Source organism: Macadamia integrifolia, chromosome 2, assembly GCF_013358625.1.
Source record: "Macadamia integrifolia cultivar HAES 741 chromosome 2, SCU_Mint_v3, whole genome shotgun sequence".
Classification (NCBI taxonomy): Eukaryota; Viridiplantae; Streptophyta; class Magnoliopsida; order Proteales; family Proteaceae; genus Macadamia; species Macadamia integrifolia.
This window is the reverse complement of record NC_056558.1, coordinates 2,380,470-2,400,088: the sequence shown is the minus strand read 5'-3', so window position 1 is coordinate 2,400,088 and position 19,619 is coordinate 2,380,470. Positions and strand designations below refer to the sequence as shown.

The following is a 19,619-nucleotide window of genomic DNA, read 5'->3' as shown; positions in this document are numbered from 1 at the left end:
TAACATCACTCTCAAAAACTTGAAATGATGCTATATATGCACGAATGTACCATAACTCTTGAGGGAAGTGTCAAGAATTTAAAAATAGATGAAGTAGAGTGTCAAGTAACATAACCAAGCCCACTACGTCTAGTGACATGTATAATATTTATCCCGAACCTGTTTAAACAGTCATAATGTTAAAAAAAAGAAAAAAACCAAGCCCACTAAGTCTTGTGACATGTATAATATTTATCCCGAACCTGTTTAAACAGTCATACTGTTTAAAAAAAAAAAAAAAAAAGGATTTTAGTACATGGAGTTTATAGTGAAATGTTTATGGGAATAAGAAGATAAGAAGTTGATGCATGAATAATTTGGTTTTGGTGGTTGGAGTTTACTTTCACAAATAAGAATGAGGGTGTGGGTCCTGTGGGACATTAATGCTATGTTTGGTTCTTTAATTTCTCCCACTACGTTAGGAAAAAAAAAAGGAATAACTGGATAATGATCCTTTGATTGTGCAAGTGAGAGAGAACTGGGGAAAAAGTAATAACTTTTTGGGGAATGTAATTAAAAACTAACTGGTTACTAGTAAATCTGTAATTCTTTTTTACTGCATGTGTGCATCTGTGTCTCTTCTTCCCCGTAAAAATGTCCCCATAGCTCTAGCTCCCTTCATAGTCCCCCGTTGGTTGAACTGCTGACTCCATGAAAGTTAGCAATGTGCTCAACCTTTGCACTTATTTTTATTTTTTGATTTTATTCATCTAATAAAGTAACCTAACACAGCTTAAGAGGTTAGGGAACGTAAGAGAGAGAGAGCCAAAGTTATAAGCAAAACTAGTAGGGATGAAACAACAAAATGTTCATCGTGATTGCAGGAAAAATAGGATTTCATTCTGAACAGCAACTTCTGAAACAGAACAGTATAAACCAGGACTTTTATTTCACTACAATAAGCTATAAAGCATTACAAAGATAAAAATTTCGGGGAAAATCCGGTAATGGGTCTTCCAAAATGAGAGCAATCAATCGATTAGAAGAGGTCCAGAGAGTTGAAATTAATCAGCTCTTCCTCCTCCTCCTCCACTGCCGTCCAATTCCAGTTCCAGTTCCAGTTCCAGCTCCAGCTCCAACCCAGACAGCATTCAAAAAAAAAAATTACCATCAAAGTAATCGCACTTCTTATCTCCCATCAAATATTTTTCACTTATAAAATTGCTTCATTCTATTGTGAATAATCAACAATATCAGCAAGTGGATGCATTTACAATCAAATCCAAAACAAGGGATGCAATAAATACCTGAGAACTATTTAACAAATGTTCAAATTGAGTAACAAGAGCACATAAGCAGAATACAAAGTGTAAAGCCTAATAACCAACAAAAAGATCAAGAAAATACCTTATATTAGAACCAACAATGGCTTCTTTGATATTATTAGAACCAGAGAGAGTCTGAGACAGTTAAAAAAGAAGAAGAAGAAGAAATACCTTATATCTGAACCAGCAATGGCTTCTTTGATTTTATCAGAATCAGAGAGAGTCTGAGACAGTAAATAAAATAAAATAAAATAAAATAATTAAATAAATACCTTACCTCTTACAAAGGAAATCAGAGTTTAAAAATTTGAGGAAGATGAGAGCTTGAGAGATTAAGATTTGAGACCACATCATCGTATGTTTGATCTTGAGGCTGAGGATGAAGAAGACTAAAGGGAAGAGGGCAGCGGCGACTAGAGGGAAGCGGCTACCAGCAGCATGCGTAGACTAGAGGGAAGTCCGAAGAGGGAAGAGGGAAGAGGGAAGAGGGAAGAGGGAAGCGGCTCCTTGTGATTTCCAGACTCCAGTAGTTCTTTAGGCAATTAGGCAATTAGGCAATTAGGCCTTTAGGGTTTTTTTTCACAGGAATTTACCATTTAGTCCTATATATGTCTTTACTCATATTATGTAGGATTAGTGGTAAAATAGGTATTCAATATTGAGGCATTTTTCTAAAGGGGGTCGGGTTGGTCGGGCTAACTGAGTCGATTCTAACGGGCTTCTTAAGTGAGTCAGGCCGATCGGGCACCCAACGGGCTAATAGTCTGCATCGTGAACCCCCGTTTAATAAATAGGTCGATTCAGATCTGACCTTAAGCGAGTCAGGCTCGATCAAGCCTACAGCTACGGGCTCAGAATTAACACCACTACTTCTCTGGAGTTTAAACTTATGCTGAAACCAATTGTCATCTGCGACAGACTATGGCCTTAAATCATAGTACCTAATTGCACCCCAAATGTTCAAGTCACTTTCCTGAACTTTTGTTTTTGTAATGAGTAGTATTCAAATATGGACACATGTTATTCTTCTTCTATTGGTTGGTCATCATTCTTGATATTTTTTAGATGAAATTATTCTTGATAATTGAAAGACTTTATAATAAGCATTTCCCCTTCTCTTGCTATACATGTTCAAATGCTTTTGGCGTTGAGCCATTAAAGAAGGGCTAGGCTTTTATTAGAGCTGGGCTAGGAGGACATGATGGGCTTTGAGCTTGAAGAAGCCCACAAAATGTTAGAAAGTGTAATTTTTTTTTGTAGTGGGTCTTGGATACCATAGGTTAATATGTAATAAACATACAATGCGCCAATCACACGCTAAGCATTTTTTCCCCCCCGGTGGAAAACACTAAGCATTATTCTTTGATTTGATTAGATATGAGGCTTTTCCCTTATCACCACCATTATCCCTCTTTTATTGTAATAATATGGTAACCACCCCACCCCTCTCCCAGAAGGAGAGTGGTTTTGATATCCCATATTTTATTTCTGAAAAAAGTTCTCTAAGCCGTTGAAAGAGTATATATTACCACCCTCTTTGTTTATCTCTCTTCTCCTCACATAAAATGATCCTTTTATCTAGGGGTGTCAACCGGTCGGGTTGGTCTAGTTTCGATCGGGTTTAATCGGTCTTGAAGACTTTCAAAGGCTACACCGTGTCCACCCATTTAACTAATCGGGCTTAGTTATTGAGGGCATGGTACACTTTATATTCGGTCGGTCGGCCTCGGGTTATAATCGGGCTATCTTAATCGGGTTTTAGCCGGGCCTTAACCGGGCTACGGACATGTTTAATGTTAAACGAGCTTTAATCGGTTTTTAAACGGGCCCTCTTTAAAATGTGCTCTTATATTCCGGCCCACTCATGCAAGCCCAAAAAAATAAAAATAAATCAATAAATGATACCAAATATAACCATTATTTAAAATGTGAACATGTCTTCACTTTTTAGTTTTTATTCTTTAATTTGGGGGGTAAAATAGGTATTTTACAATCATTAAAGGGTCGGGCCAAGTCGGTGCACAATAGGCCGGTCTCGGTCGAACGTTGTTCGGTCGGGCGCCCGACGGTCCAATTAGCAAAACCGAGACCGACCATTTATAAACGGGCTGGGCTCAAACCCGACACGTTTAATAAACGGCCCGGGCTGACCCGGTCTATAAACGGTTGGTCTCAATCGGTTTAGTCGGGTCGGGCCACGAATTGACACCCCTACTTTTATCCACATTTTATGAAGCTATTCTATTGCATCTCATTGGATCTCTCCTATGTATGTTGCTCAAAAAACCGCTATTCTCCAACGAACCCAATGCCCCAAAGAGCATCGGATGGCTGAAAGACCTGGACATGGACCCTAGACCCTCCCAACTGTCCGATGCACATTGAGACGTTGGAGAGGATCCTGATACCTTGTACCCTAACCATTCTTGAGTGGTTGCCTTGAATAGGTGGACCTACCTTTCTATTCAACAAACATAAGTGCTGTATGCGCTGCAATGCAACAGTAATGCGTGGCTGTTTTGGGCAGTGACCATCATGGTGTCGTGGAAGGATCTTTTCCGATAAGGAGAAATGTGTAGTGGGAAAAAACCAGACAATAAAACTGGGAATTCCAATGGGCCACATGTCCCTATTGCGGTGCTTCATCACATTCAATTGTTGAAGGAAAAAGTTTCCTTTGACCCGGAGCTATGGTTTAAGATATCGGATTGGTCTCAGCCATTCTTGATCCGATTCAATCTAAATTGGCCTATATCGGACAAGAATATCCTTGATTTTCATTTAATAAATATATTTTTGTTTCTAATTTTTTTACCCATCATCTGCAGCTTTGCCCGGATCAATTCACCGATATGATATCGTCCAATGATGGCGGATACCTGCCGATCCGATCTGAATCCTCATCCCATGCCCGAAACACCCACAACTTTAGTGTCATAAGATTAGTAGTACCATAATGAAGATAAGGGCATTTTCGAACTTTAATCTATCAGAAAGAAGAGTAATGCTATTTTTTGCCACAAGAAGGATGCTTTGACATCTGGCCATGACAAGACGGTTAGTGGATTCTCATTTGGGGCCCATTAGACCAAATTTTCAAAATGGGGTGAAAGGTAATGGGCCATGGTTGTTCCACCTTAAGCCCACAAACACCGTCCTTACTCCTTCCGAGAAATTTCAACTTTCTCAAGGACCAATCGATGCATTCATGGAGCGTGAAAATCTTATTTTCCACAACTCATTAGTTCATCAATGTGGAGAAGATTGCAGTGGAAAATTGACTCCCAGTATAGTCATTAAATTAATTATAATTTGTGGAGAACAAATTATAACCATTCTTTATCCTACAACTCATAACGTTTGATCTTAACTTGGGATTCCGATCTAACAGTTCAAAAGTCAATAGAAGACAATTTTGGTGAGGTCGAAGGTTAAGTAGTGGGAATATCTAATCCAACATCGAATATGGACGAGAGTAAATAATGGTTTAAAAATCAAAATGGGGACTATGGGTGGAAACCTATGAAGGAAAGTCTCTCTACACTCCAATAATGTGGTTGTGAATCTTGTCTCTACGTATGTGGGCAAGTCTCTTCAAAGCATTCCTCTCTCTCTATTTTCCTTTTTTTTTTTACTACTATGGGATTTATAGGATTGATAATTTTGGGTGATGATTTTCATATTCTTGGTTTCACCATATCGGGCATTTATGATCCTAAAGATAGTGTCCAGTTATAAGATTCAACTTTTTTGTCATGTGATGTGTGTACTTGTTGCATTTTCAAGTAAATTTGTGATAGAGTTCTACACAAATCCATCCTCCTTTCTTACTAATGAGCATTATTAAAGGCTTTATCTGTTGATTTGCAGAATATTTTTTGTGCAAATTTTTTTTTTTAAACAAAACTCTGAAATACTTGAAATGATGCAATGCACAAATGGACCATAACTCTTGAGAAAATTGTCAAAAAAGAGAAAAGAAGAAAGAAAGAAAGAGATGAAGTAGAGTGTCAAGTAACATAACTAAGCCCACTACATGTATATTTATCCCGAACTTGTTTAAACAGTCATAATTTTCACCCAAAAAAAAAAAAGGTATGTGCAGTTTTAGTACTTAGAGTTTACAGTGAAACGTTTATGGGAATAAGAAGGTAAAGAAGCTGATGCATGAATAATTTGGTTTTGGCGGTTCGAGTTTACTTTCACAAATAAGAATGAGGGTGTGGGACATTAATGCTATGTTTGGTTCTTTAATTTCTCCCACTACCTTAGGAAAAAAAAAGGAATAATTGGATAATGATCCTTTGATTGTGCAAGTAAGAGAACATTGGGGAAAAAATAATTACATCTTAAGGAATGTAATTAAAAACTATCTGGTTACCAGTAAATCTGTAATTCTTTTTTACCGTATCTGTTTGTGTCTTTTCTTCCCCGTAGAAATGTCCCCATAGCTCTCCCATCATAGTCCCCCATTGGTTGAACTGTTGACTCCATGACAGCTAGCGATGCGCTCAACCTTTGCACTTATTATCATTTTGTTCAATTAATAAAGTAACCAAATGCAGCTTAAGAAGTTAGGGAACGTAAGAGAGAGAAAGCCAAAGTAATGGAGTGCGGATCAACTCCTCGTACGAGAATGATCGATTCTCGTACGGTGTTTGATTTACACTTGGACTCTACTTAATCTCTCTCTTCTTTTAATTGGTTTTATTCTGAATGGAGTTCATGTGTAAATCAAACACCGTACGAGAATCATTCTCGTAAGAGGACTTGATCCACACTTATAGGAAAGCGAGAAAGTGCAATTAAAAAAGAAATGTATACAAAAATAGAGTATTTTTAGAATATATAACTTGTATGTGTTTACTTAATTGGGATTGTCTAACTTGACACTTTCTTTTGATTGTTCCTAATCTATTTTCCAAAGTTATTTTAGTTACAAGTAAAATAGGATTTTAAAAATAATTAAAAAATATGTCATTATCAAAAAGTGTGATTGTCTATTGCATTATTTGAGTACACATATGAAATATAGCATGATTTATCCTAATTGTTTAATAACTTTAGTGAAACAGACAAGAGAAGAAAGAGGTGATGGGGAAGATTGTCAGTTAGATAGAAAGAAGAATGGAAAATGTCTAAATTTAAATGAAACCGTAATCATATGATACGTAGTTGATACATAATAGAAACTTTAGGAAGGAAAGGAGTTCAACTGCTTAAGAGAAGAAAGAGGAAAAGAAATTACGAATAATAGTTGAATCCGTATAAGAGAAGGCAAAGAGATTTTAGGAAAGATTTCGATGGACGGATGGAGACAGGATGGGAGGGAAAAGCCACATGAATGTGAGATTTTTGAAATGGGAAAGAAATTAAATTTATGTGGAGGATGAGAGAGAATAAAAGGGGGATCTTTCATGGTAATAAGATTAAGCCTACATGTGGTTAAATGCCATAATACTCCTTCAATGGATGCGTACGTATGGGCTCTGATTTGAGTTGGAAGATATCTTCCATTTTAATTCCTGCAATTCTTTTTCAAATGGACTACGATTCATGTTCTATTTTCCATTTTTCCTTCTTTTAGTTAATAAAATAAGAAACAATTACACTCAACCGTAATGCGCAAGAATTTATATGATTCAACAAGATATCTACCATATATACTTATGGAGAGATGAGAGCAGTTTCGTTAGCAAAAGATAAGAATTACATGCTCTCTTCCTCACACCTCTTTTTGTTTACAAAGAAATTTCTGTAACAATAATAATCTCTATCCCAATAATTTACAAGAAAACAGAGAGATACAAAATTTTCGAATTACCCCCAACAAAGAAATACAAATTTCCCAAGCCTCAACCTCAATCCGTATGAGATTTTAATGACCTTTCAAAAGTAGCTTACAAACCCAATCTCTAGAATACAAGACATCAACCGTCAACAAATGATTTGATTTATCATCCCATTAATGAAATATTATTTATCAACACCCTTGCTTAATTCTTAGTGATTTACTCCATTTGGTAAGTAGAATACAGACCCCCTTAAGGCCATACAATCATTATGGGATTTGAGTGGGATGCTGGAAAGGAATGTCTGAGAAAGCACCAAAGACATTATTGGGTTGGAATTAGGTAAGTTGGAATGGTCATTGGTGGCCTTCTTGTGGAATCCACACTCCCCTCCATTAACAAACACTTTTTATCTTATTCTCACTCAGCCCCAAGTGCTCTCCGATTCAGCAAACCATCTTCCTTAGCTACTCAAAGTGTTCAAATAATAATATAAGAATGCATAGGCCCGCCCAATCTATGGAACCCTTTAAATCAAATAATCCACTAATCTGTGATAGTTATTTATATATATCCCAAATACAATAAAAAGGTTTCTTTTGGGGTAGATATATACTCTAGGGTTTGTGCCTTGGAAAGTTGGAATTTAAAAAAGAAAAAAGAAATAATATTTCCAGATAACAATTAAAGAAACCGAAATGATTTTCCTTAATCATTTAATCATGCTTTTCCTTTTATTTAAAAAAAAAAAATTAGGGAGCAAGGTTCTTACACCAACGGTTTAGAATTGCTTCCTACACAGACATCTTATAGTTTTTACCATGTTTATTATTCTTGGAGCCCAAACATTGAAAACATATTTTCACATCATCATCTTTTAATCAGGTATTATTTAATCTTAGACCAACCTAATTTCTAATCTTGTTACTAGAAGATTTTAAAAATTGTTTGAAGAAGTCAAATTTAATTATTAAAAATTAAGAAAAAAGATATAATATGATGAATTATACAATTAAAATAAACCACCTAATTTGATAGGTGGCTAATTCGAGATTACCCCATCTGCTTTATGGATTTCAAATTTAAAATTTCAGTCCACAAGATAGAAAAAGTTGACTATGTAACACTAATATGAATAGAATCTCATCCATTTTTTGAAGTTAGAGACTTTAGGTCATGCTTTAATTGTGAAGCTTCCAATTACATTGAAGCATTACCACTTTTTTGTATTTTGGATTAATCTTTTTCTTCATTCTAATGACGGAAATTATGGGACTCACCAGAATACTTTAACAAAAGCATCTTCACAAAACCTTTATTTTCCATTATTTTTGAAAAAAGTGAGATCTTCTTTTTATTTTGATAACAGAAAGGGAAATATTTTTTATATGGGAAAAAGGTCTCTGTACTGATGGCATAGCCTATGCCATCTCTCTCTCTTGAGGAACCATTGGCTGGCTCCCCAACTGCTAGCTAATTAGAGATCGCTCTCCATACGGGTAGATATTGGACTGGATATAAGAACCATTTTGTCGCTATAGGCTGAAGGGGTTTTATCTGATAAGATTTGGATCAATAATTATTTTTTTATTGTCTAATTACTCCTTAAGACTCTCTTAAGAATTTTGATGAGATTTCCTTGCTAATGGACCACAATCAACAAATATAGGGATCAAAACCAAAAGTTTGGATGCTTAGCAGACCATATTGAATTGGAACCAATTGGATGGTTCAATAATATTGAACCCAAGAAAATTGAATTTGCTCAGGATGAAATTACTAATGCTATAGCTTAGACCACCTTGAAAGCAGTCTCCACCACGGGAATAACCCTTTAAGGCAACCAAAGAGAGCCCTATATGGTCTTGCCTAAAAAGATGCCTTCATTCCAAAATAAGAAAGCTTAATTGTTCATAAAAATCAAGAAGAACTATGCTTGGAGCCTCTATCCACCCTTTGGTGGATCATACGATCATCTCTTGTCTGCCTTTAAAACCCATTACACTATAATAGCGATAGCCATTTCAGTCAATCAAAGTTGGTTAAGCAATAAGAAAAGAAAAGTGAGTGCTAGCCAAGCTTTCAATTTTTTCTAGGCTAATTGCCAAGTGGTTCATTTCTATCCGTCTCATAGGAGCTCATCAAATGCTTAAATTTGGTAAAGAGTTTGTTTCCAGCATTCCTTATATATCTATGAAATTGGTTTCAGTTTAATTTGAATTATAACATTGAGAAGATATATAGTTAAAATTTAAACTTATAAAAGCAGATCATACGGCGAGTTAGAGTACTGAATTTGACACAATTTATTATAATAAAGAGAAAGTTTTCTTCCACCACTTAAGAAGGCTCACCATACCATCTTAGGATTTATAACCCCTATGAGATTTTAGTACGTTCCTCAAAATACCTTCTCACATGCATGGGAAGCTTGCAGTCAAAAGATTCTCCTTCACATTGGCTTAAGGGAACTTGGTTAAAAAAAGAATCTATGTACCCATGCAGTTGAAACTTTCCCAATCATATGCTATGTGACACAAATAACTAAGAGCCCGTTTGGTATCGTTTTTGTTCCAGAAACGCCGTTTCGTGTCAAAAATGAAAATTTCAGTTTCTGTGTCAAAATATAGTTTTTAAACGAAAAAATGGTGTTTCAAAATTTCAGATTTTTATCGGGAACTTTTTTTTCTTTTTTTGTAAAATGGAACGAAATTAGGAAGACGGCCAATCTCGTTTTTTCAGTTTTTTTTTTCCACTTTTTGTTCCAAAAAAACAGAAACGGACCATAAGTGCACCAAACAGAAGATTCCGTTTTTTCATTCCAATATAATGAAAAAACTCCAAAAACGTTTTTTTTAGAATGATACCAAACGGAGCCTAAGTGTGCTGTACATTTTTTTTTTTTTTGGGTGAAAATGTCGGAAGTATTGCCAAGTCTAGCAAAATAACTTTTTTTTTAATACTACAAAATAATAATAAATAAAATAAGAGCATTATCAATATTAGTTTTTTATTTTTTGTTTTTTGTTTTGTTTTGTTTTTTTTCTTGATTTGGGTTGGGTTGGGTTGGGTTGAGGTGAGGTGGGGTGGGGTAGCAAGGATTGATGTTGAACGATACCAAATTAACAATTTCTGTTCATCACTCGAGATAGGTTTATAAATGAGACCATCCCACATTGCACTATTGCATGGAAGAATACATCCGAGTCAATAAAATAATCCCACCCCCATCTCCACAATAAATACCCTTCTTCAGGGCGTGTGTCTTCCACACTCGTTCATATCTCTTCTTCTTCATCTCCTATCTGTGTTTGTACTTCTGTTTGTTATCTTTACTCCATGGCCCTCTCTGACGCTAAACTACCTATCTCCATGGTCGTCGATGTTGATCAGAGACAGATGAGTGAAGAGCCCAAGGAGGAGGAGGAGGAGTTGGACTACTCCCAAAGGGCACAATGGCTTCGAGCTGCAGTCCTCGGAGCAAATGATGGGTTAGTCTCTACTGCATCATTGATGATGGGAGTTGGAGCTGTTAGACAAGACAGCAAAGCCATGATCATCTCTGGTTTCGCAGGGCTGGTCGCTGGTGCCTGTAGTATGGCAATAGGAGAGTTCGTGTCCGTTTACTCGCAGCTAGACATTGAGATGGCTCAGATCAAGAGGGAGAAAGAAAGAGCAGGTGCAATAGAGAGTAATATTAATGAAGAGAGCGAGAAAGAAAGTCTGCCTAACCCGATACAGGCGGCGACGGCATCTGCACTTGCGTTCTCCATTGGAGCCATGATGCCACTGCTAGCAGCTTCTTTCATAAAGGATTATAAGGTGAGGTTGGGGATGGTTGTAGGGGTATCAAGCTTGGCTTTGTTGGCGTTTGGAGCTGTAGGGGCTGTGTTGGGAAAGGGTCCTATGGGGAAGTCTTGTGGGAGGGTGTTGTTTGGTGGGTGGCTGGCCATGGCTATAACCTTTGGCCTCACCAAGTTGATCGGTTCCAGTGGATTGTAGGAATAGGGTTTTTTTTTTTTTTTTTTTAAATCTAGAATTTACTATCTGTGTCTGCACCTTTAAAATTGGGGTTAGTCTGTTTTTATTTTGTTACTTTTTGGTTCTACGTTGTGGAAATTGGGGCCTACCATGTGATCATGTAATAAAAAGGCCGTTTGATCTGTTGAAACGGAAAGGGCAGATGGATGACGTTTTGTTTCCGTTTTATGCAAAGTTCTCTGTCACCTTTATTTTTCTAAAAATAATGGAACCCACCGAGTCCGGATTATCGATCCCATGGCCACGGGGTGCATGTGAGAGCACCCACGAAATTGAATGTCCACCCTAATTGGATCCGACATAAATAAGGGAGATTGTATTTCATTGGTGCTTCCCTATGTAGGGAAACATCGATATCCTACGTGGGTAGAGAATCTGGACTTGAACCCAAAGATGTTAATCGATATAGTATTTGTAAATCTGTATTGTATAATAGATCAAGAGTAGCTATCAAAATTGTATTGTATCGAAATTTTTGTTTATATGATATGATTTTGATTTGACACGATTTTAATATGATTTTTAATTGATATAAATATGATTTTATTCAGTATAATTATGGGTTCGATACAATATTTTTGCTATTTTTTGTATTTTACATACATATAATAAAAAACTTGGTATTTCGCGGTATGGTATTTGGTACGGTTTTAATAATTCAACATTGTCAAATAGTTCCGAATCTCCTTCGATATAGTAATTCAAAACGATTTTGATATTAATTTTCAATATTGATATCGAATTAAAAATCCTTATATTCCAATCCACCATGTGCTGTCAGGCTCATTCCATTGAAGATCTGCAACGTTTGTCAACCATTATAACGCAGCAAGGGTCGTGTTTGGTCCAACGGTAAAAATACGTATGTTATGACGTTATGGTCAAGTGGTCAAAATAACCTTTCGACATTCTTGGGGCAAAACTATGTAATTCTCATCCTTCAAACCTTATATATACAGAAACCTCGTACACCAGGTATACCCTTCTTTTATAATGGAGCCTAAATAGTTACCCTTTGTAGCAAAACAATACCCGGTCTCGTGTATATCCATGCACCTCTACAGTAATCTCCACTGGTTGGTAGTACGTAATTTTTTAATTTCCAAATATTGCCACATGGCGTTCCTAAATCTAAAGATGTATCCATGTTTTATTATCACTGGTGAGTGGTGATGCTTTATTATCTTTATCATTACCATTACCACTTAATAGCAAATATTCTACGCCTCATGTTCATATATGTCTAAACAATTTGTGAGAGAAAAACATTCACTCCTTGGTCTCGCACCTCTTACACCTAAATATAACGGGAGAAATGACCCCTACCTCTGTGAAATATCAAAATCCCACCCCATTGATGTCACACCTCAGTCCCGTTAACTTTGCACAATATTGTCATTTTTGGCCCATGGGCCTCATGGTTTTAAAAAACGTTGTGCTATGTTAAGAAAGTTGGAGGTTAATAATTAGTTCAGCAATTTCTCTCTAGGTCTAAAGTTTGTACACCCTCATCGGTCTTCAAAATCCGCTGGTATTAATCATATTTTTTGTGGGAACACCTCACTGATCTCCCAGGAAGATCTAATACTTACCGTATTCTTAGGTCGTTGATGCTTATTTGCACCCTGTTATTATTCCTAATGCTGGCATAGGGGTCATTCTTTTTCCCAAATTTCATGGATTGATATATGATAATGCCATAAGGCCCATGACCATCTGGCAGATGGGCGATCAAGATAGGGCTTGTGGATGATTTGTAATTGGTCAGTGGGGTAACAACCAACCACTAATTAGGTTAAATGGGCCTTATACGGGCTATTAATTAATTCTTTGATTTTCAAAGGTCAGTATTACCAAGACAATAGTCTAAGCATTGATCTTAATGTTCTACGAATTAAACACTTGACTAATGTGAAAGGGCTCGTGGGTTATAAAGGTTTAGATTGATTCATCTCTGGGCAAGTGTCTGCTTCTTACACCAAAAAAATCATTTAAATTTATCAGCAACAATTGGGTTTAATCGGGTTCTTTTGGGTGGGGCTTAAATTGGACTCTTTTTTAGTGGTCGGTACTGATTGAAAACCCATCAGGTGCGACCCTCACACTTCGAACAACCGGATAGTATTCAGTATGCTCCTTGACCTTCAACCAAACATATTTAACAAAAGGTTCCAGTCGGTTTTGGGTTTACTTGGGCAATTGTTTAGCTTGCTTTGACACTTTCTTGAACTTTTCTTGTAATGCTCCTTGACCTTTTGAGAGGCAATACCAAAGTTAGGAAGCACCGTTTTATAATTAGAAGCACTAAGATTTACCTTAATTGCATGCTTTAAGGATTAATACAGATAAATAGCTTTCTTATAGCACAAATTAATAAATAAGATACTAAGATTACCTTAATTGCATGCTCTAATCTTTGATATATGTCTATTGGACTAATCTTGATCATTTATTGTTCTAATGGCTTAACGAGAGACATTTTCCCATTTGTGGAATTCTCTTTGAGACCCTAACTTGGAAATAAATATGGATGGAATGACTTTGAATAAGGGATAGAGTCATAGGCACAACCAATTTAGTGTTTAGAGGCATGGCATTAGGACCTGAGGTAGATCTTCCACTCATTGATTATCCCGCACCCATGATCATAGTTAGCAATTCGGCCGAATAATTCGCGAATTATTCGGCCGAACCGAATTTTAAAGAATTTTATCAAAAATTTGGACCGAATCCGAATTTAAAATAAAATTCTTTAAAATTCGCGACTTTTTCAAAAATGAATATAATTCGCGAATAATTCGGACCGAATCCGAATTAAACCGAATTATTCGGTCCATTTAAACATTATTAAAAAAAAAACCAAAAATAAAAAATAAAAAAATAAAAAAAACAATTTAAAAAATAAAAAAAAACCCCAATAAGATTTTTTGACCGCTTTTTTGACCGAATCCTTAAATTAATCGTCCGAATTATTCCGAATAATTCTCCGTCCGAATAATTCCCGAATCCGAATTTGCTAACTATGCCCATGATTGATGGCTATCATGAGTTTATGAACTCTGACACCATATGATAGCCAACAATCATGGTAGATGAATTAATCAATGGGAGGAAGACCTTAGATCCTAATGTCATGCCACTAAATCCATTGTCAACGATAAATTTTTTGGGAACTCTTAGGTATTGATATTTGTTAATTTATTTCTGATTTCTTTTGCTATGGCTCATTAACCCAAGGCACCAATCATACTCTAATTTGTATTATCTCAAAAAAAGATAACACATGTCGTGTCTAAGATTTTAGACCTATATATGCTTGTACAATGTAACTTACAAGTTTGTAGCTAAAATACTGGTTATCAGACTTAAATCTCACCTTTACAAATTTATTTCACCTTGCCAAGCTGCTTTTATCCCTGGCCGAAAATCGTTGATAACATTATTATTGCCCAAGAAATTTTTCACTATCTAAGACGAAAAAAAGAAAAATCTGGAATTGCGACAATAAAACTTGATGTGACTAAGGCTTATGATAAACTTGAAGTGGGGGTTTTTAAGAGCTATCAACTTCCTTGGTTTCGAGAATAGGTGTGATAATCTAATCAACCGTATCACCCTTCGAAATTTTTTGATACAATGTACGCACTCTTCTAATTTTTTTGAGACACTGTATCACTCAGGAAAAGTTTTTCTAGGGTACCATTAGTAAAAAAGTCATACCAATCCCAAATTTTAGAATATTGCTCTCTTATACAAATTCCAAAACAAGCATAAGCTTTTTAACGATTTTTTGATTAAAAAAAAAAAACAGACATCATTGAAGAGAAAGGTGCGAAGTTGACCATGCAAATCTTTGTTTATCATTAAACATTTTTGTCTGCTCTATAGAAGTACTGAAGTAAATGGGTTCTTCATCTACTGATTAATTCCGCTCTCATGACTGATTGATGTCATGCGGTATCAGAGATCATAAACTCATTATAGTTGTTATTCATGATAGAAGAATTAATCACTCAAGGTCGAGAAGGTTTTTGTCTTATATCATGTTCACGATAAACACTTATATCCCCACTATTATCTTCTTCAGTTCTTCCTCATAGGTACATCTCTCTCTCTCTATATATATATATACATATATATTGGTTTAAATTAATGAGTAAATGATTGAGAGAACAAAAACAGACGAGTCTTAAAAAAAAAAAATTTGACAGGCAGTGAATATTGGAAGGAAAATGAAAGAATTGTTAGAGGAGACGTTTGAGAGTATAAAAGAGGAATATAGGTCTAGACTCTCCACTGTAGTTAGCTCTGCCTTTACCACTAGACAATTGAATTCCTTGATTTGAATGAGATAAAAAGAGAAAATCAGGACCATGAGATTCTAAACTATGATTTAAAAGAGAGACAAAAGGTAAGATAACATTTTACTTTGTTAGCAATTACCATATTCAAACTTAACTTTATTAGAGCAACACATGAATCATTTGAGTTGGATAATGTGTCTAAAGATATGACGTTAAGTCCTAAGGTAGGTCTTCCACCACTGATTAATTTTTCTGTCATGATTGTCACCTATCATGTGATAGCAAGGTCATCAATCATAGCAGCAGAATTAATTAACAAAATGAAAACCTGTTTCATGCCTTAAACGTCGTGACTCTAGACGCATTGTCCAACTTAAATGATCAAATAATGAGATGCCAGTAAATAACATCTATTCAGGAGGATACATTTAGATATATGATTGTAGACTTTTCTTGTTGGAGAATCAATTAATAAACATTAGGAGAAATTGGACTCCAATGTATCTCTACACTAGCAAGAGAAGAAGGTCATACCAATATCTTACGAAAGAAGGTAAGATAATTTTTTTTTAATGTAAAAGAAGGTATATTCATTTCGTCTCCGAAAAGCTTCTAGGGTCTATGTACTATCTTTTACAAGCAACTTGTTTGGTAGTTTTACCCAGACTTCTACAGCAGTCAAGAGAGAAGATCCAACTATAATTGTTTGTTGTTTATTAACATCTCATAATTTATTTATATTTTTTGTTCTAAGGGAGAAGACATTGTGGATAATACGTGGGTTGGGCATTAGTTTTGAAAAAATTATGCAAACTAAATCAAAATTTTATATGGATTATCGGAAGTTTATTCTATGCACTTGTGATTTCGTTGCTTTCACTTTCAGTATCATTTAAAAAAAAAATTATTACATTCACTATTTACCATTTTGAGGTGTTTACATAATTTTAAATTTGGATTTAACTCATGCTATTACAAATGTCATACTATTAACACTATTTACGATGGGATTTATAAATTTTCAGAGCCTTATATGAAATTCATGATTTTCAGAGCCTTATACGATGGGCTAAAAGAACCATTTCCTTCAAATATCAAGACAATGAAATTCATGATTTGTTTATTACCGGAGTGGTGACTTCAGTACTAATACTTATGATATGTCATATTAAATGATATATTTTCTTTTATTTTAGGACAATTAACTCTTTTATGGGGTTGTGCCATGATTAACTGTTATTATGTGATACCATAGCTCATAAACTCATAATATCGTTAATCATGATAGCATAATTAATCACTCAAACTCATGCTCTTTTCTATGAATATTTTGGACGGGCCCCTTTCATTCTCTACTTAAATTTTCAGAATTCAAAAAGAGTTAGAGAAAGAGTCACAACACACGTAGCACCAGTTGCAACAAATGTATTTGGGGATCCTAGAGGTCGTTTCTGTTCCAGAGAACTTCGAAATTTGTGAGAAAGGAAAGGAAGAAGTTGATGAAAATACAGATTAGAAAGATGCAGAGTTGTCGATTGGTGAGAGTCATCCATGGTGATGGTGTGGTGTTCTCTTGAGAGTTCACAATTGAGAGAGCTTATAAATTTTTATCAAATCCTTCTTTGCTTTCAATAAGATTCAGATGATGGGAAGTGGAGAGGAAGAGATGGAGAATAAGACCCAAAAACATGTTCAAGTGTGAACTTTGTTCAGAGAGTTAAGGTGGTTTTGTCTTTTTCAAATTTTTAATGAGATTTGGGAGAGAACTATTTATAGTTTAAGAAAATAGAATTTTTGTCGACGATTCCATATGAAATTTATTGTACATTAACTAGTCATTATTTTGAAGATGTTTACTTAATTTAAAATCTGAATTTTGCTCATACTATTACAAGTGTCGTACTATTGACATTATTTACAATGAGATTTTTAAATATTTTAGGTCCTTATGGCTGGCTAAAAGAACCATTTTCTTCAAATATCAAGATAATGAAATTCATTATTTCTAACTCTATATATTTTCTCATTACCAGAGAGGTGATTTCAATACTAATGCTTATTATATATAATATTAAATGATATATTTTCTTTTATTTTGGGGAAGTTAGCTCTTTTATGGGGTCGTGCAATGATTAACTGTTATTATGTTGTATCAGAGTTCATAAACTCATAATATCATTAATCACGATAGCATAATTAATCATTCAAGCTCATGCTCTTTTTTGTGAATATTTCTGGACGGACCCCTTCTATTCTCTACTTAAATTTTAATGATTCAAAAAGAGTTAGAGAAAGAGTAGCAACACACGTAGCACTAGTTGCAGCAAATGTATTTGGGATCCAAGAGGTCATTTCTGTTCCAGAGAGCTTCGGAAAACGATAGGAAGAAGCCGATGAAAATACAGACTAGGAAGATGCAGAGCTATCGAATGGTGAGAGTGTCATCCATGGTGATGGTGTGTTGTTCTCTTGAGAATTCACAATCGAGAGAACTTATAAATTTTTATCAAATCTTTCTTTGCCTTTAATAAGACTCAGATGACGGGAAGCGGAGAGGAAGAGATGGAGAATAAGAGCCAGAAACATGTTCAAGTTTGAACTTTGTTCAGAGAGTTAGGTTGGTTTCGTCTTTTTCTATTTTTTAATGAGATTTGGGTTTTCTGACCAAGATAAGAGAAATACTCATGATCCTTGACGTCCACCAATGATATTGGCATTATAAATCAAAAGTCCAAACTAATTCAACTCAAGCTAGACCTTCTTGAATACTTCCCTTTTGAAATCTTTGGTCCTTTTAAAGACCTCTTCCATGGTCATGGAGGCAACAAGAACTCAAGTCTCACCTTCGATAATGCCTTAGATGAGTTCTCTGACATCCGTGGACATTCTCTCATGGGGAGAGAGGAGCCCAGCGTACTTAAGGTGGCTTTCTTTGTCATCAGCTCTTGGGCCGATGGTAAATACTGCGGGAAGAAGGAAAGGGAGCTTCTTGGAACCATGGCCTGGACTTCGAAGGTATAGTTGACAGGGGAGACATCAATGACTCTGCAAGATTGGCTAGGGAAAATCTATGATTTCTTGGCGAGCTTGATGTCGCTGATACCTACACTTGTTTGTTGGGTCCCGATTGACATTGAGAGGGGGGTGAATCAGTGTGCCAAATATTTTTTTTATTTTCCAACTGTACCCCTGATGTGGCAATCACTATTTGCACTTCAATAGCACAGTCTACTGATGTTGTCCAGAGCTGCTATGTATACCATTGACCATTCTTACTATTGTACGGAACTTACTCACAACTTGTATTGCTGCCTAGAACTGTCTCATAAACCTCACACAGTAATCACTGTCACATACATACACAGTCGTATGTACATCCACACTGTACCACCAAGTGTTCAGGTCTACTAGATGTACATACCCATTCTGCAGCCAAGCACTCTAATCCACAATACAAATACGAGCATACACATCCACAACACAAGAAATACGTGTTTCGGCCAGTTGCCTACATGCACGAAGTAATGCCCACTGTCAGGCTCAGCATTTATTCAATACTAATTATGATTGCACCCACAACTAAGGGAACACATTCCCAATTTCTACCAATGACATACAATGGTTAGGTCTTCACCCTAGTATTCTCAGAATAATCTGAGAGGCTACACCCACGGCAAATAGGTTTAGGTAGTTGTAACTACCAAGGAACACATAGCCCTTATGTCTAGCACCCACTGAACACCAAAAAAAATAAAGTTGGGCTTATAACAATACCCTATAGTGAAGTACTCATACATGCAAATTTCTCCCCAAATAGACTACAACTATCACTTAGGCATTTTATCAAACATCTTGCCTACAATGAATTATAATAATAGAAATTTGGCAAAAGTGAGGTTACCTTGGTGAGGAGTAACCGTCAGAGATGCAATACGACATCTCCACTTGATGCGGACCATAACCACGTTATCTCAGTGCTACCAATGCTTCAACCCCGGTTGGCACTTGGGTTCTTGAAGCAACTTACAAGAATCAAATTCTAGGTTCTTCTTCTTCTTCTTTATTTTTTCATTGTCTTTACTTTCATGGAGCAACAATGGAATTCACATTCACACGCACACTCCTCTCTCTCTCTCTCTCTCTCTCACAACAATGGTATTCTCAACAAGAACCATCAA

General features: G+C 35.8%; 1 protein-coding gene and 1 long non-coding RNA gene across 2 annotated transcripts; one reads left to right on the top strand and one right to left on the bottom strand.

Annotated features, from left to right (window-relative positions):
* Positions 1-799: 799 nt before the first annotated feature.
* On the bottom strand, positions 800-1,837 carry LOC122072034. The gene is made up of 2 exons (XR_006138320.1): positions 1,476-1,837; positions 800-1,355 (listed from the first exon to the last, which is right to left on the bottom strand). It is a non-coding gene; the product is annotated as an uncharacterized LOC122072034 (long non-coding RNA).
* Positions 1,838-10,267: 8,430 nt separating this feature from the next.
* On the top strand, positions 10,268-11,303 carry LOC122071982 (vacuolar iron transporter homolog 4-like). The gene has a single exon (XM_042636479.1). The coding sequence runs from the start codon at positions 10,436-10,438 to the stop codon at positions 11,096-11,098; it is 663 nt and encodes a 220-aa protein (XP_042492413.1). The 5' UTR covers positions 10,268-10,435; the 3' UTR covers positions 11,099-11,303.
* Positions 11,304-19,619: the final 8,316 nt, after the last annotated feature.

Excerpts from the sequence above, each read along its gene's own strand:
- LOC122071982 (XM_042636479.1), top strand. The coding sequence starts at position 10,436 with ATGGCCCTCTCTGACGCTAAACTACCTATCTCCATGGTCGTCGATGTT.